Source organism: Anthonomus grandis, chromosome 22 (assembly GCF_022605725.1).
Source record: "Anthonomus grandis grandis chromosome 22, icAntGran1.3, whole genome shotgun sequence".
NCBI lineage: Eukaryota > Metazoa > Arthropoda > Insecta > Coleoptera > Curculionidae > Anthonomus > Anthonomus grandis.
Window position 1 is genome coordinate 15,091,942 of NC_065567.1, and position 25,021 is coordinate 15,116,962.

The 25,021-nt window shown below is 31.7% G+C and overlaps 3 protein-coding genes across 3 annotated transcripts in view; 2 read left to right on the forward strand and 1 right to left on the reverse strand.

The window, feature by feature from the left end:
* LOC126749218 (uncharacterized) overlaps window positions 1-25,021 on the forward strand; it is a 504,530-nt gene that overhangs the window by 346,221 nt on the left and 133,288 nt on the right. The window contains exon 4 of the mRNA XM_050458903.1: window positions 11,876-12,014. Within this exon, the coding sequence (XP_050314860.1) occupies window positions 11,876-12,014 (139 nt within the window). The remainder of the gene's footprint in view (window positions 1-11,875; window positions 12,015-25,021) is intronic.
* LOC126749222 (uncharacterized) lies at window positions 16,373-17,504 on the forward strand. Its single transcript, XM_050458906.1, has 2 exons — window positions 16,373-16,571; window positions 16,713-17,504. The coding sequence occupies exons 1-2, from the start codon at window positions 16,521-16,523 to the stop codon at window positions 17,364-17,366; spliced, it is 705 nt and encodes a 234-aa protein (XP_050314863.1). The 5' UTR covers window positions 16,373-16,520; the 3' UTR covers window positions 17,367-17,504.
* On the reverse strand, window positions 18,055-19,237 carry LOC126749221 (uncharacterized). Its single transcript, XM_050458905.1, has 3 exons — window positions 18,999-19,237; window positions 18,599-18,930; window positions 18,055-18,542 (listed from the first exon to the last, which is right to left on the reverse strand). The coding sequence occupies exons 1-3, from the start codon at window positions 19,209-19,211 to the stop codon at window positions 18,167-18,169; spliced, it is 921 nt and encodes a 306-aa protein (XP_050314862.1). The 5' UTR covers window positions 19,212-19,237; the 3' UTR covers window positions 18,055-18,166.

Genomic DNA, 25,021 nt, shown 5'->3' on the forward strand with positions numbered 1-25,021 from the left:
CGGATAATAACCACTTCTCACAAAAACTTAGAGACATAAATACTGCACGAACATTGCCAAATTCAACAGACAGTACCAGTTTGTCAAGGCGAGCCATCTGAAGGTTCCGCCCACTGGTCATGGAATAGTGTTGTAACAATAGGGCTCGAAAGAATAGTATTAAATAAAGCAACATTGCCTTTACCACAACAAACCAAGACATTACAATAACAACAATAAGGCTTTTTTAGACTACAGAAAGTAATATGAATCCAAAAAAGTGCGTATGAACATAAATAATAGAGATACTTCTATTATATAAATATTTCTCTTATACGTGGTGACTTTAACTGGAATAAATTCAGTTAAAACTAATCAAAATTTATCTCGCAAAATTCCTGAGACCCGTCGATTTTTGTTTATTTTTTTTCACATTTCAAGATAGTTTTTGTATTTTTTCACCCACAGGGGGGGTCCAAATTAACCCTAACTTTTTTTTTCAAATGAAAAGCCACTTTTTTTAAGCTCTCATTGAAAAGAGCCCTTTTTCTTGATTAAATTATCCTATTTACTTTTGTGATCTAAAGGAGAAATACAAAAAAAAAATAAAAACCATTAAATTATTAAAAGTTGCGTTTAATGTATAAGATGCTCAAAATGAGCACCATTTACTTGTTGGCAAAGCCCAAGACGATAATAAAATTCGTTTCTGACATTTTCTAACACTTCTGGAGATATTTGTCGGATCTCTTGCCTAATACGTTCTTTGAGTTCGTCTAGGTTTCCTGGTTTGCTCATATAAATTTAACTTTTCAAATGTCCCCACAGAAAAAAATCAAGTGGGGTGAGATCGGGAGAACGTGCCGGCCACTCGATTGCACCCCTTCTATCAATCCATCTGTTTGGAAAATTGTCATCTAAATACTGACGTACATTACGGGCATAATGTGGGGGAGCACCATCTTGTTGCATCCAGATTCTTTCATCATACAAATCTGGATCGAACTGACTCGGATATAAGGCACGTAAGACTGGAACTAGTGTTCCAGTCCAGATTTCTAGAACTCATGTTCAAGAAATTCTAGATATCTTTCCCCAGTTAAAGTATCATTGAAGAATATGGGCCCTATAACTTGCCTGCCAATTATGCCAGCCCACACATTAGTTTTCTGGGGATATTGTGTATTAGTTTCCCTTATCCAGTGTGGGTTCTCGTCAGACCAGTAGCGACAGTTCTGCTTATTAACATGGCCATTTAGGGTGATTGTAGCCTCATCAGAAAAAAAGATCCACTCCGAAGATATGCGATTTTCGTCAATGGCGTTCATCATTAATTCACAGAACTGAATTCTGCAATCTGGATCGTCTTCCAATAACTCTTGAACGGGTTGCATTTTATAAGGTCGTTTGTTTGCACTTTTTGAAATTTTTAGCACAGATTTATGATGAATAGACTTTTCGCGAGCTACTCTTCTGGCTGCAGTTACCGGATTTTCTTCCATCGCTCACAATACATTTAATTGGGTGTTTTCATCGATTTTAGAAGACCTTTGTCTTGAAACATCCCTCACGTGCCCACCTTCTCAAAATCTGCTTCCGATTTTACTAACTGTACCTTGGTTAATAGGTGGCAAATCTGGATATTTCTGCCTGAATAAGTGGACAACCTCTAGCTGAGTACGACTTCTGTCCCCATAACCAATCATCATTAAGATTTCAATCTTGTGGGATTCGGATAAATAAGGCATTTTTTCAATATAAGTTAACTTATTTAACAACTGGTTGAAATTCACTTTAACAGTGATACTACAACAATGTCAGGAAATGTCTCAATACCAACAAAATAAACAAACACGCCAAAAATTTACCAACACAAAATATTTCGAGACTTTTAATAATTTAATGATTTTTTTTTCGTATTTCTCCTTCAGATAATCACAAAAGTAAATAGAGCAATTTAATCAGGAAAAAAGGCTCTTTTCAATGAGAGTTTAAAAAAAGTGGCTTTCCATCTGAAAAAAAAAGTTTGAGGTAATTTGGACCTCAAAGGTGTAGGTTGAAAAAATACAAAAACTATCTTGAAATGTGAAAAAAAATTCACAAAAATCGACGGGTCTCAGGAATTTTGCGAGATAAAATTTGATTAGTTTTAACTGAATTTATTCCAGTTAAAGTCACCACACTGTATATTAATTATTCATGACAGGTAGCAAGTTCTTATTAATAAAGTGCTAAAAAATGGTGGCTCTTTATTCTAAAAATAGAATATCAATTAAAATAATAAGAGGCATAATTGGGTTATAAAAACTTTCATTATACATTAGCGTCCTTTCTTAATACACCGAAAATATTTGACTTGATTTCGAAAATATTAGGCTAATTTTAATGTTTTATTTTTAATTAGGTATTAACTTCTAGGTATCTATTTTATCAATTTTGATACATAGATTTTTAATTAAGGAGCAATGACCTCTAAGTAATAAAAGTCTAATGAGATCAAAGAAATTGCCGAAACATTGTTAAGCAAATAAGAAAGTCTTTTATTTGCCCTCTTGCCTTCTCCCATATTTTAGGTATTCTAATGTTTTGTAATCTTATAATTCATCACATTAAACCTAAAATATACAATAAAAAGTTTAAAAAAATAAACTAAATTTAAGTTTATTTCTTTTATGGGAATACTATACTAGCCATGAAGCGTCAAATATTCTCGTTATTTTATATTATACTATATTCCTTTTAAAATATAAGGATATTTGAACTTGTCCGAGAATGCCTAAAGCAATTTTAAAAGACAAAATGTCAGGAATTTTCTGTGAGGTAAAGCGGCCTTCTTCTAAGGAATAGATTAAAATATTTTTCTGCCGTCATTTTCAAATATTTCAGTTTTCTTTGTCGTGTCTCCGTCGATATAGAATATTAATTCTATACAATTAGAGTACTACAATTTTCAAAACTATTATAAAATAACTCTTTTATTGTAAAAGATGTCAACATTTGTTATCCTTTTTTTTGTAATTTTTTCAAACTTTGAAATGAAAAAAATTGTAATCTTAATGCCGAAATAGCAGATACGTATTTTGTATATGACCATGCTAATGAAATAAATGGATTGTGAAAAGTGCTTAGAGGATTTGACTAAATTCTGTATAGACCGGTCATTTCATTTTTTTAACAATAACATCTCTAAAGTTATGCGGGAGGTAATGAGTTAATTTTTTTAGCAACCTATGTATAAATATTATAAAGTTGCAAAAGTCGTCAGAAGATATGGCCTTATTATCATTAATTTTTTGCAAAATTTCAGTTTGAAGGTAAGTGGTTTTAAGCAAATATTTTTACTACTCCTTATAAGTCACTATACAAATTAATTTAGAAGCATTCTGTATAACTGAGATCAAACAAAACCTGGGATGTTAATATTCTGGGATCTATTCTGATGCAATAAAACGATATGAAGTAAATTTGCCTATACTAGGTTAATTAAACTACTAATTGAGATCCAGCTTGAACAATTTAATGATGTGCGGCAGAAACCTAAATTCACCGAAACATTTCAACTTGTGGTTGCAATTTATCATGCTTAAATTCTCGAAATTATAGGGTAAATTACATGAATAATCGTAAAATACTTCAGGAAGAGCAAAACGACCGACGCCCATTATACATGAGTTTGCACTTTTATTAAAGTTTTTTCAGGAAAGATAAATATAGCATAAAATTTGTTTAAAAAAACAAACACAATATAAATTCATTTTAATTTATGGAATTAAAACTAGTTAAAGCAGACAGCAATCTTATAAAAGAACTTCCTTAAAGAAGTTCACAACTAATAAAAAATGACGTAGTTGATTACTGAATAATACTTATTTTACTCCCTGTAAGTTTATAGTAGAATAGTAGAAGTTAGTAAATCTGATTTCAGTTTGCGGTTTCTTTTGTGCTAATTTTTTTTATCCTAACAATTTAAACTTATCAAGTAACCTAGTTAGCTCCGATAAAGCAAACATAAATTTATAATATGATTACTAACCCAGATACTAGTTCTTATTTCTACCTATTCCTAAATAAGATAAGAGATCCAGGTTAACAAATGCAAAAAATAATATTTATTATAGGATATAGTAATATTAAACTATGGATATTCTAAGAAATCCCGCGTCAAACTTTCACTTAAATTACTAACCAAGTTAAGTCTTAGCATTTGATGTTTATATTACTGATTCATTTGTCAAGAAGTAAATTTAAAAAAAAAAAACTAGTAATCTTGACTTTCGACAGCTTTTAATGTATAAACGGCGGACTGACTATCCTTAATATATAGGTTGGTAAATAGAAGACTACATATTGATGTTATAATTGGCAACACCGCTTTTTTCTTACTTTCTGGGTATTAAGCGGCGCGGCGGATTCTGATCATCTGATTTGCTATTTAAGGCACGGAGCAATCAGCAGACAACATTTTGCTGTGTGATTGCATACTGCACTGTTGAGTCTTAAAGCGCTATTTTTCAAATATTTATCAGTATGACTATTTATACCCCTTCCGAAGAAGTTGAATTGATTAAATGGTTTTATGGAGGCAATTCGGCAGTACAATACACAAATTTATTCTCAATACATTTTGAAAATAGACCGATTCCTTATGCTAAAACTATTTTAAATGTCGTGTCAAATTTTAACACATGTTTTTGCCTTCAAGAATGGAGAAATTATCACATCAAAGCTCAAGTACCACCTATTGAAAGGGTCCAGGAACGGCGGGAAGAAATTGTTTGTAGTGCTTTAGTTTTGGATTCAACACGGTCGAGCAGAAGTGTTGAAGAGGAACTGGGTCTACACCATAAAACTGTGATGAGTATTTGGAAAAAACATGGATACAAATATTTTAAATATTCCAAGACTCAGGAGGTGTTTTCTGAAGACCAGTAAAAAGAATGGGATTTTTTAAAACCGTGATCGAAGAGGCAATCGAAACTGAAAATTTCTTAGAAAATATTTTGTTTTCAGACGAGTCCTCTCTTTCCTTGGAAGATTGGAAGGATTGTATTTACAATGCAATGTAAACACAATCCTTCCATTGTTTGTTACTGGTCTCAGGTAAACGAGCACAGAAGTTTTCAGTTCCGTACTCAGTACCCTCAAAAGAATGTTTGGGCTGGTATTTTGGGTGATCATATTATTGTGTCATTTGTCATTGATAGGATTTTAAATGACGAAAAATACCTTGAGTTGCTACAAAACCAAGTTCTTCCTGCCGTTCAACTCCTCCCTGAGAAATATCTGGAATCAGTCTATTTTTAACAAAATGAATCACAGCTTCACAGCTCACACTGCGATTAGAATAGAAGAATTTTTCACAAATACTTGTCTTAATCACCTTATTAGTGGGACTGGCAATATTAAATGGCCTCCAATATCTCCCGATTTGTCACCAAATGACTTTTAGTTGTGGGGTTATCCTAAGGAGTTGAGAAACAGAATTTTTGAGTTTGCCAATTCAATTTTATTTTAAACTTTTCTAGAAATAAGAAACAAGTTTTACAATAGGCTAACCTTATGTTTAGCTAATGAAAGAGGTATTTTTCAGCCTTTTATTTACAGAATTATTTAGAGTTTTATTTTCTGTATTTTTATAATGTTCATGCAAGTTCCTAATCTGATAGATTTATCATATTTTGGTTACGAAGTTGTGATTCCGGTGATACAGCCATTTATGTGGACCCACTGTATAAGTCAATCTCTTACCAATCCAGTAGTCCTACCTGCTTGATGAACACAAATACCTTCCTGAACTTACTTTCCTAATGCATGCAGACCATTTACAGAAACTAAATAGAGGCAGCGGCCTGTATGTATACTCGTATATCTGTCTGTATCTAAAATAGAATATTCCAGACACCAACTTTGTTTAAGTGATCTTTAAATCTGTAGTAGCTAAAATTACAATTTTTTTTCTTGATTGAAGTTAAAGGGCGTATTTTAAGACAAATTCTTTCGGTCTATTTAATGATGCTTTGGCCTGACGCGTTCTTTCCGATGTTATCATACTTGTTTATTGCATTTATTTTTGTATAGTGTCCATGATTATTAGAAGAATTGATTGTAGTTTTATGGGTGTATTACTGAAATTCTTTTTGTGCAGCATATTTTCCATTTTTTATCCTTGATTCCACTGGATCTTTTTTTCATTTGACAATTGTAGTTTCATTTGACAATGACCCAAAACTTCAACTTGAGCGGCTTCATCCAAAATTCGCCGATGATCACGTTTTTTATTTGCAACAGATCCAGTTTCAGTAAACTTAGTAACAAGGTCCAAAACATACCTATGCGAAGTTATCTTCTCCGGATGTCTGGCGTTAAACGTGACGGCAGTTTGTCGAGCACATTGATTTTGGGCACCATAAATTAGAATAATTGCCACTCTTTCGGCTAGTGTGTAAACCATTTTGGATGTAAAATCTTCAATTCAACAAATAAATTTTCACTATTCCAAGACTGTCATTAATGTAACTGACGGCAAAATAAATTCTTTATTTTCCTTAGCAACTATAAATAACTAAGCAGGTATAACAATAAATACAGTTCGCCCAGGATATCTGTGTTGATGAAAAGAATGCGGAAAAAAATGTTATTTAGTTTTTTCCACGTCTAATCTTCGGAATTGCTGTTTATGTTGGTAGTTTCCGTTTTAAATTATAAATGAATTTTAGATTTGGCAAACCCTAATGGGTAACATTTTGAACACTTATTGAAATAAAAACTGATATTTTCATGTTTTTGTTTTCTATCTGAACAAATTAAGATAAACAAAGATTTTTCTAATTTTCTCGAAAACGAATCGACCAATTTAAAAAAATCAAACGTCAAAATAAAAGACAAAAGACTTCGAAAGACCTTTTAAACAAGCTATTACTCGATACCCCTTGCTATTTAAAATTTTTAAGGGGTTGACCCTGGAGGGCAGAGGGTGAAAAGGGGTGAAGTAATTTTAGGTTAGAAAGTTGTCCTCCTTGACAAACCTTTTGACGTATTTCGGCATTTTTTTTTAAACAGTGGTTTTCGATAAATCCGTGGTGGGAAGTTTTCAAATGAACACCCTGTATGTGTGTACTATATAAACCTTTCTATAAGTAGTAATATAATAATTTAAAATTAACTTAACTAATAAATTATATTTAATTAAAATCAAAGTTAATTCTACTCTATTCGTAAGCTAAAAATATGTATAACATAATATTTGCATATTTGTATTACTATTCTGACCTTTTGTAATGGATAGTAAATATATATTAGAAAGGATCTTTTTTATATAGAGGCACTTTGTCAGCAACTATAATTAATATATTTTCTTTCAAAGCTTTTAACTCAAAACTAATTCGGACAGTCACAAATGCCTATGCCAAGTCTCGGACTCTCAAACTCAGGGCCATATGTCTGATATAAAGGTATACAGGTTGGAGGTTCGATCATTACAATAGCTGCCTAAAAGTGAAATAGGCAACAGGCACGCATACATTTTATGCGCTCTCCTACTCGCCTGCTACATTGTTTCCTGTTGTTTTTTGGCCCGACGTTAGTGAGCGTATGACTTTTATGGGGGCAACTGTATTACTTGCAATAAAATTTCGCAAAATGTTAGGCCACAGTTCACGCATTTTTAAGATATTTCTAATGAAGGCTTGATATATCAATGTACAACCCACATAGAATCGTAATCTTAGAATGTTTATAATGCTGTACCTTAAATAATAAAAATAAAATTTAAACACGCCCAAAAAAACCAGCCCAAATATTTAATTTTTAAGGATACTAAGTACAAAGTACTAAATATTGAAAACTTTTATGGTAATTTTCCCGAAACCAATATAGGTTATTCTTGCTTCTAGATCCTTTCTATAGAAGGTTCCTGCATGTTAGTGTCACATTTACAACAATTTTAAAGACAAAAGCATATCTTAATATTCGAAACCAAATTTCAAATTATTGTTTTTTGCAAGAAAGCGGTCTGTTTTCAAATGTAATTGAAAACAAATCTCTACATTATACTTTCGAATTGCCTCCATAAAACCATTTAATAATTTGAACTTTTCCGGGAGAAGTATAATAAAACAGCCATAATAAGTCGGAAAAAAAATAATGAAGCTTTAAACTTCAACAGTTCAACGTGCAGTCATATAGCAAAATAAGAAATGCCGAAATTATTATTGTTCTGTAAAAAATAAAAATAGTAAATACTGATCAGATGACTGGAGACAGCTGCTCATATATCTTCAATTCCCCATCCTATAAATTCGCGGCACTGCCAAGCCGATAATGTGAAAGGTTGTTCCTTTCTCTTATATTTTACTTCAGAAATATGTAGGTGCTGTTTTAATATTAAAATTAAAAAAAACATTTTATTCATAATTCATTCTAGTGCAACAATTTTTAAACTGCATTCAAATTTCTTTAGATATTTGTTGTGTTAAGTAATATTAATTCAAAACAGCAACAATTGGATTTTAGATAGCTCACATTATTAGAATTATTATTTAATAATAATGTGAAAATTTATAATGATTACAATTTATAAATATAGTCATTAGTGGTAGGCTTTTTTGGCTATTTTCTTCTTTATTAGTTTATTTTAACAATATATTTTATAATTTTATAATGACCCTTTTATTTTTATTTTATGTATTACGGGTTATTATTTATTAAGATTATTATTTTTCAACCCGATATATTTAAAATAATATTGCTGACTATGTGCCATATATTTTTTAATTAAAAATTGACTGACTTTCAAGTTCATTTTATTAAGCCCGAAGACTTGGCTACAAGACAAACGAAGCACACCGACTAAAATGTGTATAAACGCATTATAATCCAGACTGTCAACTTTTCGTTTATTATGGTTAACAAAGTTAAAGTAGTTTTCAAACATTTGAATATATGTATAATCATATTCCAGGGATTAACCTAATGCTTTGTTCGGTTTCCTCAGTTGCATATAAAGTTAATAAAATTTTCCCCAAATATTCACCAAAGTGACCATAGGGAGCGCTAGAGATAAAGTCATTATTAGTTAGAAGGTACGAGTAAGTTAACGTTTCTGCTTGTACGAACGATTTATTTTAGATTACAATATAGTTTATAATACATTTTGTTGAATTTAATTTCACATGTTTGTGATATATTCATGATATATCATGATCATATTTTCTTAAAAACCATTAGGAGCGAAATTCTATATTTTATCCTTTTAGGATGTTACAAATTAGAGTTAAGAAAATTGAATATATCGGTTATTTCCTCACCAATTTTTCCAAGAATATTTAGCGGCAATGGTCGACAATTGTAAAGCATGTAGCGTCACTTAAATTTTAAAAAATACTGAGCATGTCATTTTGATTACTGAAGTAATGGCGAATTCTCATCAGGTTCTCATCAGGTTAACGAACTGAGACCGTATTTTTGATATCTCGTATGCAAAATAAATACGTATTTTAAAGGTTCTTTCATGTTGTATTTGCAAGTATGGTTATATATGAAATAATATGTTTTACTATGGGACCCATTCAGTATTTTTTTAATTTACAAACTATATTTATATCATAAAAATGGTAATTAAATTCGTAATCATGAAAATACTGTATATATAGATGTGACACTATGAAAGACGAGTTTTTCATTTTAGCATGGATTTATTCCATTATTATTTTTGCTTTTTATAATTTTTTTTAGTGCAGTTCTGTGTAAATTGTTATATGACGTATTCTGCGTAAGATGCTTAAAGCTACATTAAATGCCTACAGTATCAGTGTTGATCATAAGTACTTTTAAATCGTCCTGATACCTTTTTAATTTCGCTTCTTTCTATCCTTTATTCAGGGACTCATATCACGTGCACAGAGATATCCATCGCTTTTGATAAATGGATGTTTAACGTTCTTTTTTTTTCTTCTCTTTTCCCCCATGAGAATTAAAAGAGCGTTTGTCGTTTGTTATTTCACCTTTCGATAAACACAAAAAGTAGGCTAACACAAATCCAAAAGAATAATGGTAAAAGTAACTTAACATAATATTAAGTGTATAGCCAGAAATACATTTTAAAGGATTCCGTATACCTTAAGGGTAAAAATAGTTTGTCTGGCAAGTTCGCTCAAACCCTGGAAAAGTTAGTAACGTGTAAGTTTAAAGTTGTCCCTCTCTCTGATGTATATTTCATGCAATGTGCAGATTGTTGTGCCGTTTTTGTAGGATAGTCAGGTCAAAGGGTGTGAAACTTAGCCTTCTTAAGAAATGTAACAGAAACCAAGTCTGCTACCCATCTTCTTTTGATAGGCTATAGTTTTTCGGTTCTTAAAGATATGTCGGTTATTCACCAATGTCAGAAGAGTTGAAAGCTAGACTGTGGTTAGTCTGATTTTAGTTCAATTGCTATAGTTTAGTTCAAGTAGATAGTATCATTTTTGGACCATTCAGGTAATGTTTTTAAACTTAGGCTTCTTTCCCTGAGTGCGAAATATGTCACCAAAATCTTAATGGACCTTTAAGTTTATAAGAGTTTTGAGAGCGTGATTTCACGTTTTTTCTTTATTTTGTTTTAAATTAGCAATGTTTTAAACCCTCTTTTTTAATTTATTAAATATACAAAATGCAAACCCCGATTTTGATTTATATTACTATAGAATATATTTTCTATATTTGACCACGTTATTAATATAGGTGATCTAAATATAAATTATTTTATTCTAAGCAATCCATTAAATGAGTGCTTTGAGTCATACTTCTTTAATCAAATCTTGGACGAACCCACAAGAATTATTAGACATAATGGCACTCTTATTAACCCTACCTTTGTCAGCAAACCTGAGCTTACAATCTGATTATGAGTCTTTCTAGAATTGAAACTAAAATCTATTAAGGCCCCACTGAAGTTCGTAAAATAAAGATGCTATAAAAATTTGTTTCAAATTCTTCAAATTAAAATTATCGACAAAAAAATTCTATATTTTTCGAAACTCTTATATAATATAATACACATGCACCAGTAAGAGAAATTTAAATTTACAGAATTGCAACCAATTCTGTACTCTGAGTTAAAAATGAAGTCAAAATCGCACAAAATAAAAAACAATTTTAAAATTAGTTTTTTATCAAAAATAATAATTTTTACAAATATATGATGAATACTTGCTTGCCTCACATGCACAAGAAAGCTATCTATCTGCATAGAATAAAGCCTGTTTAACTTATAAAATTAGATTATGTATTTACTGGACAAAATCAATGTCTTTTAATATTAATTATGGTGATCATCTTGCGCATCCCTTACATAATCTTTTACTTTTGTAAGAGACATACAGGCTAGTATATAAAGGCTTTCGCTGTTTTTGTCAAAATTACTGAAATTTTTGACAATGATTTTCAATATTATTTTATTTTATAACTTGAAACTTGTGGCGACTAATAAGTTATTTTTATTTTGCTTTTGTTTAAAGAAGAGGTATTCATTTTTGCTTAAAACTTAATTATAATTAATGCTACTTTCATATTTAAAGGATATGATGAATAGCAGAAGACAAGGAGTCGTCTTTTACTATTTCTTAGCTAAATGAAGTTTTCAACTTCAACTTTTTGATTTTGGCAGCTTTGGTTGTAACAATGGTATTGCACCTTAAGAGAGCAAATTTTAAGAATATTCAACTTCTTGTTGTTATTATTATTAGGAATTTTTTTTCCATGAAGTAAAAAATTAAATGTTTTAGTTTTATACAACTATTTTCACTCTTTTGAGATTATATTTTATTCTGCCCACTAATATCTTAAACCCAACATTAACATAATAAATACAAACCTCTTCTACAAGAAAATGAGTTCAGCTGATCTGACTGACGGTACCTAGTATGCCTTGTTGCAGACGGTCATCGAAGCCTGCCAAAAGAAGCGCATGTGCAAGTTCCAGACTTCACCCATCACTTTTGGCGGTGACCCCTGCCCTGGAATACCCAAGTACGTCGAGGTAGCCTACAAGTGCAAACCATGTAAGTAGATCTTCTTTATTAAAAAAGCTTAATTTCAATATTAAAAATAAATTGATTCATACGACTTTGGAACAAGGAATTGTTCATGATCAAATCTCAACTATTGATAAAAGTATTGATTTAAGTCATGAATGAATTTCTGCTATGTTCTACAGCAGGTTGGTTTAAATAAGACACTTTTTGCGCATAGTGACTATCTATCTATAATATTATTATTGATGTAAAGGCCTAATATGGAAAAGCATATACGAGTATAAGTTGCTTGAAACTAAGTCTGCACTAGAGATGCAAGATTCGAGAGTAATAAAATTAGTAAAGTTGTCACATTTGTTTTGTTAATTATCGTGAACACGTTTTGTTAAAAAGATTATATGAATCTTTAATTTTAAAAAAATTAATTTAACAATAGAGCACCAAGTTATGAGCAACTGTAGATGAAGATAGAAATTAATACCAAAAATAGAATATTTAAATTCACACGATCTTTCGCAGGATGACGATTTTGAAAATGAATATTCGGCAAAGCGTAAAGAATGTTGACAGCATTTTGGAGTATTTAAAATGTTTACTGAAACCGCCTTGTGGTGACCAGAGACGTACCACCATAAAATTTCTATACAGATCGTGTTTTCGTTCGTTACTTATAGGAAACCGCATAGAGGCGAAATTTTGCAACGTCGCGGGTGTACGAGTGCCTGTGACAGAGCACCGCCCCGGCCGGCCCGAGGACGGGATTAGTACATCTTTTTGTGGGAACATCTGACTTTTGTGGGAGCTGCGTCGTTTGGCGACAAAATATCCCAAAATATTACGCGAAAATCCAGGCATTTTAAAAATATTTATTCTAATGCGGGTTTTACAGACATGGCAATGTGTAAAACCCGCATAGAATTGCAATCTTAAAATGTTTAATATGCTGTGTTTTGCATAATGAAAATTAGAGCGTTATTCTAATAAAAAATAAAATATCAACTCTGATAAAAATATAATTGAAAATCAGAAATAAAACTCTAATAAACAAACTTAACAACATATCATTTTTTAAATAAAAGGCTCAAATAAACCGCCTTCTTTTGCTAAACAAAAACTTAACCTATCATAAAAGCTATTTCGCACCTCCAAAAGAGTTTCAGGTAAAATGGAATTGGCACCTTCGACAGTTTTATTTCGCAACTCCTCTAAATTTGTTGGCCTACTAAATTCATGCTTGTAAATGGTCTGCTTAAGGTAACCCCACGGATAAAAGTCATTTGGAGACAAATCTGGAGATCTAGGAGGCCATTTAATATCGCCAGTCCCACTAATAAGGCGGTTAGGAAAAGTATTTGTAAAAAATTCTTTTACCCTAGCCGCGTTATGAGCAGGACAGCCATCTTGCTGAAAATAAATCGATCCCAGGTCTACATCAGATAGGATTTGGGTGGCAGGAAGAACTTGGTTTTGCAGCAACTCAAGGTACTTTTGGGCGTTTAAAGTGCCATCAATAAAAAATGGCCCTATAACATTGTCGCCCAAAATACCTGCCCAAACATTCAATTTCTGAGGATACTGGGTACGAAACTGAAAACTTCTGTGCTCGTTTTGCTGAGACCAATAACGAACAATGGAAGGATTGTGTTTGCCATGTAATGGAAAAGAAGATTCATCAGAAAACAAAATATTTTTTTAGAAATATTCGTTTTCATTTGCCTTTTCCATCATAGTTTCACAAAATTCCATTCTTCGCCACTGGTCTTCCAGAAATATTTCCTGAGTTTTTGAATAGTTGAAACATTTGTACCCATATTTTTTCCAGATACGAGCACCAGTTTTATTGCTCATTCCCAGTTCCTCTCCAACACTTCTAGTGGACCGTGTCGAATTAAGTTCTAGGGTACTGCAAACCATTTCTTCCCGCCGTTCTATATACTGGATCACTTCAACAGGTGGTTCTTGACGTTTTGTGTGGCATTTTTTACAATCTTCAACACAAAAAGATGTCTCAAAATTTGTAACCACATTTAAAACCGTTTTTTCACAAGGAATCGGTCTATTCTCAAATGTCACTGAAAACAAATATCTACATTGTACTGCCGAATTGCCTCCATAAACCCATTTAATTAGTTGAACTCTTTGGGAAAGGGTATAAACAGCCATAGTGAAAAAAACACGAAAATAACGCTCAAAAATTAGTAAAGTGAGGTCAAAACACAGCAAAGTGAGGTCTGCTGACTCCCGGTTCAAAAAAAAAAATCGAAAAATTCCGCCGCCTGCAAGCCGCAACCAAGCGGTGTTGCCATTATTTTGGGTAATACGTAGCTCACGATAACACGATCTATATATAGCCAGACACTGGCCATGCATAGAGTACTTTTTATTAGAAACTTTCAAATATCTACTTTCTAATTTTTGTTGTGCTGTTTTGAAGTTTTGAAATAAGTGCGCTATCGATCAGTGTAAATATATAGAAAGTCGAAATATATCATCTATTTTTTATGAAGATACCGACATACAATTATTGCAGTATATACTAAAACGCAAAATGTACAGTGTTAGGGTTTAACACGTAAAGCAAAAGTTAAAGATTACATATTCCGCCCAACTAGGCTATTATCATACCAACTAAATAACAAAAGAGATCACAAGGAAATGTTTCACAAGAAAAACTTACAAAGGTTTCCGCCAATGGGTTCATCTAGTAAAACGATATGTTTCTGAAGATTTTACGCTTTCCGAAGATTTTAAATTTGGTTTATTTCAAAATTGTGTTATGTCGGTTTTAAATGAGAGCCAAATGGATGAATATTGTTATATGGAAATCGTTGGGCGGTCAAATGTTCTCTGATTTTTAATTTAAAACTTCGGTCAGTTTTATTCACATACTTTGAGTTACACAGGGAAGTATATAAACGCCACTTTCGTGCAAGGTTTCAGGCTTAATCTTCATGAAAAAAATTTCTTAATATTATTTGTAGAGCTATAAATAATTCTTACATGATCAGGTCCGCTTCCAAAAGCATTTCTCAATTTAATGTGCCACCCGGTCCTAATTCTTTTGACATTTTGGCTTATTAATTTATTTATAAGAGATTTTGTATAGGCATTATTTATCGCTGTTTGAAAGACTTTCATTTTAAGTCTAATATGACAACTTATAAAAACCTACATTTGACTGTAAAAACTCGAACAAATTTTAAGAAAACCTCTGCAAAGACTTTTTCTTTTAATGACGTAAATATTAACGTAAGTTTTTTAAGTAATGCTAAAAGTAGAGCTCCATATTGATACCCAACTTAGATTCAATAAAGACTTTTAAAAAGTTGCTTTAAAGAAGCTATATGAAAGTTAAAGTTTTCTATGCCAATTAAAAAATTGTCCTTTAAGAAAAAAAAAATAGTCCCTATGATAAAAAACGAATTTTATATAGGTTTGTTGTAACATACTAAATTTGTTTATCACTGAAGACAACAAAAAATGTGAAAAGGGACAAAATGTCAAAATGTGTTTTTTTCGTACATTATGAAGCTGAAGTTAGTAAAAACTGCTAATTCGTTTTACTTGACACACTGCATTAAAAAGTGCAGCTTTTTAAACTCTGGAGAGTGCGTAAAGTATGTTTTTTTTTCGCACGATTATAGAAAAATTTACTTTAAAGTCTTTTAAAGCGTAAAAATAGCCTGAGAATAAACTTTGCCCTTTTAGTTCCTTTCTTCCTATCTCGGTCTCTATATATATGGTAAGTATAAAGACCTTTTATCGAATATTGTAATAGCGTTCTTTCCTTATTTTATTAAATTTATCTCCATCAAATTTTAATTTAATAATTTGAGAAGCAAACATAAATTTAATGATTGAATTTATAGAAAATTCAATACCGCACTTATTAAAATATTATCTATTGATATTCATATGACGCTTTCTATACATGGCATATCTTTACTGAATACATTATTTTTAAAACTAAGGTTAAGTAATAGTTTAAGTAAAGGTTAAGTTTCCCATATCCGTATGCTCAACGACCTCAGTCATATACATCGTAGCAATATACCGTTTGATGGGTGTAAGTTAAAACACTCCATACACAGAAATAGTTAACCGACCTATTACACAAGAAGCACATTAACTCAAAACTACCATTTATTTCGTTTTAAAATCGTGCTAATATTGAGACTTAAGGTGATTTTTCATGCATCCGTCATACGATCATACGACGGTACGAAATCGTTTCTATTAGTGGAAATACTAGCTTCTTATTGGTCAGAAAATGATATTATTTTTAAATTTATTTGGTTTTCATGCATCCGATATCCGATCGACGTCAGTACGAAATTATTTGTCATCTGTCACTATTTTTGCCTTATTTACTGTCAATGTCAGAATTGGCGTCTATTCTTTTAGCTTGTCTAAATGAGATTCGAGCTTTTCAAAGTGTTTTTGTTTGTATTTGTGCTGGTTGGAATACAATCTGGTTGTGGCCTTACGAATATCAAATTTAGTATTTATCAATACCAAATTCAATAAATTAAGATGGCAGAGAGATATCCAGATCAGTCCGTGGAGGATGAACCAGTACTAGAGGTAAGAAAAGAATCTTTAGATAGATAAGCTCCCAGGATTCCCTAAACCTGCCGCTGTCCCTTACTACAGTGATATATTGTTGCTGTGCATTTTAAAGTTGAGTGACTGAAGACTTGTAATATATACATTTGTGATTTTCAGATGTCATCCAAAGTTATTGAGTACACTGTGGAGGAACTCCTCATTTCATGTGTTCAGGCAAGACCACCGCTGTGGGACTCAAGGTTGGACCTAAAGGAAAGGAGCAAAACGATTAGAGACAATATGTGGCTAGAGATTTATAAGGAGTTTGGGGAAAATCCAAATTTTTCTCTAGATTTTCTCCAAAAAAAGTGGAGAAATCTAAGAGACACATATGTGCGAATTAAAGGGGAGTATCTTCCAAGTGGGTCAGGAGCAAAAAGGAAGAGAAAGTGGGAATATTTTGATAATATGTCATTCCTCAATGACACATTGAGTTTCCGGCCCACTGTATCAAATGTCCCACTACCAAGGGAGTCACCCTCGACTTCAGCTGTTCCATCACCACTGACATCTCCCATTAGTGGTGATGAGGGGAGACATAGGCAAAAGGGTAGTCAAAAGGCTAGTCAAAATGTGGTTGAAGGAGCTATTTTAAAAGCCCTTGAAAAAATCAATGAACCTGTACAGATATCCGCCCCAACAATGCCAGATATTAATCCAATCTGTCAGAGAATATCTGATATGTTGGCATTAATGCCTCAAAAGGAGAGAACTCTTCTTGAAATCAAGCTGCTGCAAGTGGCATATGAGGGCAGCAAAGAATACTTGTAAATTATATTTATTTGTATATGTATTATTTATATTTACAAGATTCCAATTTAGTTTAATTGAATGTATATTATATGTTAATATTACAATTAAATTAAATTGTAATCATATTTCCTAATTAAACACATTGATTCAGTTTTTCACCTTAGTTTTACTACTTTAAAGAACTACCTATCTGTAATAAAAAAATGTCTAGTGCAATAAACTATATATTTTTAGTGTAGTATTGCTCATAGTAATAACTTAAGTCTATAAGAAAAACAGTATAACTTATATTAGTACAAGTATATTGAATATAATATATATATACCCTCGAGTTTAATGAAAAAGTTTACATTATGTTCATATCAATTAAATTAAAGAACTAAATATAAGCTATATAACTCCAGAATAAGGCAATGTAGACCATCTTCTCAATAAATGCAAGAACACCTACTGAAACAATTTACAAAATGTGAGATTTACTTAATTTAAAAAAAAACAATCTTATATATAAAATAAAATATAACTTTAAAAAAAATATTTTATAAGGCTCATAAAGAACCTAAGATTAAATGAAACCAAAAAAATATCTATATACTATATTAAATGATTAACATACATAATAGTTTTTATAAGGGAAATGTACATTTAGAATATTAAATGTAGAACCAAATAAATTTAATATAAACAACTAAATAATGTTCTCCATATAGGTACAAACTGATAATATTAGAAATAGATTACAGTCTTTATTAAGATTAAGATGAAAAAGTTACTAAAAGTAATTAGGCCTTCATTCCAGTTATTTTGTAACTGTTAAGCTATTTATTCCATTGGAAAGTGACTGCTCCATCTTCCATAAAATATTTTTTTAATCTGTTCCTCATATTTTCTGCTGCTCTGCCATACATATTAGTGCTTGTCCTGTTTACAGGCAGGAGGTTTAGCCTAGGTTCACGTCTCCAGTCTCCTTCAATAATATTTCCTTTTTCATCTTCCCTATCAATAATTGTGGCACTACAATACTGCTTTTCTTTATTTTGCTCATTATCAATTATGAAATTGTGTAAGCAAATTGTAGCTTTCACTATGGCAATTATGGTTGGTTTACTAGATATAATAACATTTCTATATATTCTCCAACGAGCAGCTAGTATCCCAAATGCGTTTTCAATCACTCTGCGCCCTCTAGAAAGCCTAACAAATTATTTTAGTTATTTTTCAAATCTAATAGTAAAATAAATTGGTTCTACCTGTAATTAAAAATTCTTTTATCTTGTGGCAAAAATTTTCCAGGATATGGACGCATAATATAAGTGGATAGGGGAAAAGCTTCATCAGCAACGATATAATAATTTAAAGGATCTTTATTATCTATCAAAATAGAGGGTTCTGGAACATTAAGTGTGTTTTCTAAAAGCCTTTTTCCCATGTTGGAGTTTTTAAAAATCCCTCCATCACTGTGTCTCCCTTCACTGCCAATGTCAACCATTATGAATTTATATTTAGCATCACATAATGCTAAGAGAACAATGCTATGAGATCCTTTATAATTATAAAATGTTGATCCTGAATTTGGTGGAGCCTGTAAGTATTTAAAAGACATATAACTTTAATATCGTTTATTACTGTTAAGGGAAATACAATACCCACTTGAATTACAACATGTTTCCCATCAACTGCTCCAATGCAATGAGGTAATTGCCACCTTTCTGCAAAATTACCAGCAATATTTAGCCAGGTTTGTTCATTTGGAATACAGAGCACTTTGTCACTTAATAAATCCCACAAAACATTGCAAGTTTCAAGTATAATACTTGATACTGTACTTTGAGCAATTCTAAATGCATATGAAAGAGAGACCATACTATCGCCACTAGCAAGGTACCTGTAAATAAAATAGTACAATTTAAGTTTTCCTTAAATGTATATTAGAAGTATTTACACAGTGAATGCATAAAGAATAAGTTGTATAGAAAATTAAATAATGAAGCAATTAATAAAATTTATGATCAATACTTGTATATAATAGGTCTGTCAATTTTTAAGAACCTTTTAATGAAAATATTTACTTAATAATAAAAAAGTCATCTTATACATGCCTTAATGTAACTGCAAGTCGTTCACCACTAGATATTGGCTCTCTTACACAATAGAGTTTTGTTAATTTAGGTCCCACAATATTTAATAGAGTATTAAAAGTCTCACATGTCATTCTCAAATAATTAAAATATTTTTCTGTGTCTGAAAGTCTCATTTCATTAAGTAATTGATGGTAGACACCTTGTTCCTTTCGTTTCCTGAAAATATCTCTGATCTAAAATCGTTTTGGGGTATATTTTCTAGAATCCTTTTTGGTATACAATAAAAAAAGAGATAAAAGCAATACATTTTTTCGGCGTCGCTGCGTCTCTATAGCCAAAATCCTTTCATTTTGTACCTAATAATGTAATAATTATTTGTGGTCCATAGTAACATTTTTTTTCTACCTTTCTATAACGATCCATATTATATTATCCTACTGATTTATAAAAAAACACCAACAAAAAATCCTTTGAAAAATAATAAAAACTAGAAGAAATTTACCAATTTTACAATATATAACGACAACCAACAAAAAACGTAAACAAAATGTCATGTCATAGTTGTCCGATATCGTATAAAAAGTTAAATTTATTTCAACTTCATCCGATGACGGAAGATTTCTTAAAATTTTCGTATGGAAGATGGTGCGAAAATTGTCTAACCAATCAGAGTTCCGTCGGATCATCGGACCATCGTATGACGGATGCATGAAAAATAACCTTTAAACTGAACTATACTCTATTTCAGAAGTGTATAGAGCAATAAACTGGGGAATTCCGTTCTGTTTGGCTACATTTCGTGGTAGTTCATAGGCGCAGGTACTTATAATATTTATGAATTTAATTTTCACGGATTAAATGCCTTTATTTTGAAAGAGATTAAATACTAAATAAATACTTTTAATCCTTTTGTATAGGTACCTATCTTTTAACGCTTTGTAACATGCAAAAATGGGGTCAGGTAATATATACAGACTATAAATACTTTTAAATCATATTTTAAACGTTAGTAGTCACTGCTACGCTGTAGTGTAATCACAATATTATTATCCCAATATTTAAAAAATTGAGGTATTCAGTCCAACGAAAAGATGTAATAAAAATTCTCCACTATCGCTGAGTGAAAAAGTTATTATTTTAAATGTACATGATTGCATAAAACACGATTACCCTAGTTTTACTGTGCAAGAAATTGTTGAAAAATGTTCTCGAATGAGTGGAATTGGAAAGTCCACCATTTTCAAATTGTTGCGGGAAAGAAAAGTAGCAGGTCAAGTGGAATCTCCCAAGCAAAAGCCAGGACGACCTACAAAAGTCCTATATAGTAGTGAGGGCTCCTTTTATAATAGGTGAACCACTGTTCCGGAACATCTACGTATGTCCCAAAATGTCGTGAGGTGTGACCGCCGCTCGCTCGAGAGAGCTGGTATATTCGCGGCTGTTAAGATAAGAATAATATTATTTTCTGTCAAACCATAAATTCCTAAATATTCGTTAACTACAAATCTGCTGCTGCAAATGTAAACTTTTTTTTTTTAATTTGTAAAAGGGAATTCTGCAGAAAGATATCATTTAAATTATTTTGTTTGTCATTTATATAATGTTGCTCATAATCTTATTCTAAATTATTATATTATTCCCAATTACACAGATATTTCCTTTTCGAAAATGTTATGTCGTATAAAATTCTTCTATTCTCATTTGATGTAAGAATACATTTTAAGAAGTAGGAAGTCATGTACTGTAGGGTAATATAATTTTTTGGCGATTGATTGAAAAACATTTTAAATACAGTAAAACGTTTATCGTCGAATAGGCGTGTCTCATTATTGAAACATAAAAAAAAATATTTCCAGAAATAGGACACAGGTGAGGAAAATAAAGATAAAATTCAAATTTATTCGTTCTGAAGTAAATCTATTTCATATAAAAATAAAGTAATGCAAAAACTCTCTTAAAAGAACCCTAATTTAAATTTGGCACTGGTAACATAGCGCTGGAAAAACTTTTAAGCCCGAATGATTAATAAGGGCTCTTCAGTAAGACGATCCTTCGCCCTTATATTATAATTTATTGCAGAGTGAGAATCAATCCATCTCTTGTGGTTTCTGGCCACAGCTCGCGATTATTATGCAACCGCCGATTCATTACGAGAACTGTCGCTTCCACGAATTTCCTGTCAGTGTATGGTTTTCTAGTTTTGATTTAGAGTATTTTACTTCGAAACGCATTTCTCCATTTACATAAGTATTCATTATAAAATTACAATATATTTCAAATTGCATAAGATTTTTTGACAAATATTTACCAGCGTTGGGTAATGAAAAATTACTACTATATCTCAATTCGAAAGTAATTACAGAACTGAGCATTGATTATAATGACTTCCTTGCAAATGACTTCCTTCTGGGCTGCAAAGTTGTTTACTTTCGTATCTTATCGTTAAAATTTCAGAAATACCTTACCAATATGCTCACACCCTTATTTTATATGCCTTACCATAAGCAAAGTATAGCTTCTGACTTGTAAGATAACAAAAAAAGGAAAATCTTGGGTCTGGTGGATGGATCTACAGGAAACATAAAATATAACTCACTAACTTCTTCTTCTTCATATACAAATCCACCTAATAATTAAGAGTATACAGGTGTAACAAAATCTATAGAGGTAACAAAATATTATATTAATATATTATTAACTTGCACATGCCGCTAATAGGGTAGATACATTTCTGCAGCTTATAAGAAATCATAAATAAGTTCTGATTAAATAAAGACAGAATAACCCAAGACCAAAGAAAACATGAAGAATTAAAATATTATAGTAAAATCTTTTTAAACATTTTAGGGCTTTTTTGTTTTATTATTTAATTAAGTAAATATAACCAAGCACCTGTTCATATGACACTGTCTTCTGAGATCGAGACTTGAGCTTTATTGACCTTGGGCCATTTTGTCTTTTCATATAATGCCCCACAAGCATAAATGACAAGATATATAAAAAAGAAAGTTTGTTTGCCTTGTAAGTAAGTTTGGCCCAATTTATCTCCCATCACAAGCACGCAATTAAATTTCTTATGCCCTGAATATATGTTACCCAACCAATAAACGCTAGTCTTACCCCAGTAAATGCAGCACTAGTGGCAAAGTGCTTTTAGTGCTGGAAAAGTAACCGTAACTAGTCAAGTAACAAAAACTGAAATATATTGAGCCAACAGTTTCTTACCAGCACTAAAATACTCAGCGTTACATTGCTAAATGGCTAATAATATTCATAAAGGGGCTGATGAATATGTTATTATTTTTGGGCAATAATAATGAGAAATGGGATGTACAATAGTAAACAACTATAATTTAATATAACATTTTAACAGTTAACAAGTGATTATATTAGAAGTGTTAATTAAATTTCACTTGTCGATATGTCAAAAGGTTTTATTTGTATATTGCAATGAATTTGTAATCCATTTTTGCAAAAATTTGAGGTAGATACAACGGGTGGAATGCATAAAAAGTAGTAGATGCTAATGCTTCGCTAAAAAGTATTTACTTTGTAGCATTTGCTGTTACATAAAAGTATCTACTTCGCCTATGAAGTAAATACTACACTGTACGGCCCAAGAGAAGTACCTACTACTTAAGAGAAAAGTCTACTAGTGTCGCAGTAAGCGCGTGTCAAAGTTCTCAAAATTGACAAGACACTTGTCAAAACTCGTTTTTCTATCAGTGCGTCTATTAGTATTAAGTGTGTTCGTGTAATTCGGTTCGGATTCAAACTTTTTAAAAGTTCAGTGATTATAATACTGGTTTAACTATGAGTGATTCTTCAGATTCCGATGCAACAAAAGAGCCAGTACAAGATAAAAACGAAGAAGTATTATTTGTTACTCTACTCGAAAGTCATCAAATTTTATTTGATAAAAAGATGACACCAAAAATTAAAAACGAAAAAGAAGATGCACTAAAAAAATTAACAACTGGTTTTAATAAAATAATGGGAAAAAACCTAGACACAAAACAAATTTTGAAAAAGTTTAATAACATGAAAACAAAAGTTAAGAAAATAGTTGACTTGAAAAAAACTGGAAATAAAAGAATTGTACTGACGGAATGGCAAAAAAAAATTCTACGACTTATGGAATGTAGGAGAAAACCTAGTTCTACACAGAGTACCAGTTGCATGTCAGGCCGGTGTAAGCAATGAGATTGATGTTTCCTTCCAAAACAGTGAAGATGACTTCCTCAGTTCTAAATCTGGCTCCAAACAAGTTAAAGTCATGACACCTAGGTTCTAAAGCAGCTGATAAGGAGGAGACACTTATTCAACTACAAAAGACCTGTCTACGAAAACAAATTGAAGCAGCCGAAGCCCAAATTTCTGCTTCTCGAGCTCAACAGTCTTCAGCCGAAGCTCAGGAACGGGCCCGCAATTGCATTGGTAAATTTTGTCAAAGCTGGTGGGCAGTTAGTTGGCTATTTAATTAGGCGGGACATGTTGGATTATTAACAGGAATATAAAATCTACGTATGAACCCATAACTTAAATATAATATGAGGTGTGGTATCCATTTATTTCTTTTATAGTTTGATATTTTGTCACAAACTTAAAATTGAAATAATTAGTTTATTTAGTTGTTACTTTTTTATACTTAGTTTATTATTGAACATTTCATAAGTTACCTATTTAGTATATAATTATCATTGTTGATTAATTGCGCTGGGTTCAAATAAAAAAATAAAATAAAAAAGTTAGTTAACTCACGATGAAAAAAAGGTAATTTAGTGGACTGTAAACACTTAATGAAATTAACTAAAAAACTTGGAAAACGCTGTTGTGAGACCTTACCTTCTATTATCGGTGGACTCTCACGAGATGTGTTCTACACTTTCACGCTAGCGATTTTTCGGTGTTGAGTCGCGACTCTAAACTGTTTGACGATTAGAGCTCGAATGTGTCGCGCACTGTTTAAGGCCTCAAAACGAGGTGTTGAAATTCAACAAAAAAAATAAAATATTTAAAACAAATGAAATACTTCCTTAACAAGGTGAGTCAACCAAAGGCATTAAATTTAACTAAAGAAAAATACCGAGTGATAAAAGAACAAGAATTAATATGAACTAAATAAACTAAATGAAAATTAAATGAAAACTTAACATACCGCCCACCAAAATGCATTGCATTTTTCAGTCCTCCGAAAGTGGCAAAGGACAGAGCTTCACCACAGGTCGCTTTAAAGTCCCATTACTAGTGCGAACAGTAACAACTCTCACTATTCCATCTAAACCTGGATGTACCTCAGTTATGCGGCCCATTGACCAATGCAGAGGAGGGGCCAAATCATTGCGAATTAAAACTAAAGTTCCTGGTGAAAGATTACCACTGGATTTATGCCACTTAGCACGTTGGTGCAACGTATGCAAGTACTCACCAGACCAACGACGCCAAAAATCTTGGTGCATTTTTTGAAGCATTTGCCAACGATCCAATTGACGAACGGGAAGTGAGTTGACATCCAATTCAGGAGGAACACTCAGAGGTTCCAGGGTCAGGAAATGACCCGGGGTTAGAGCAGTCATATCATTGGGATCATTA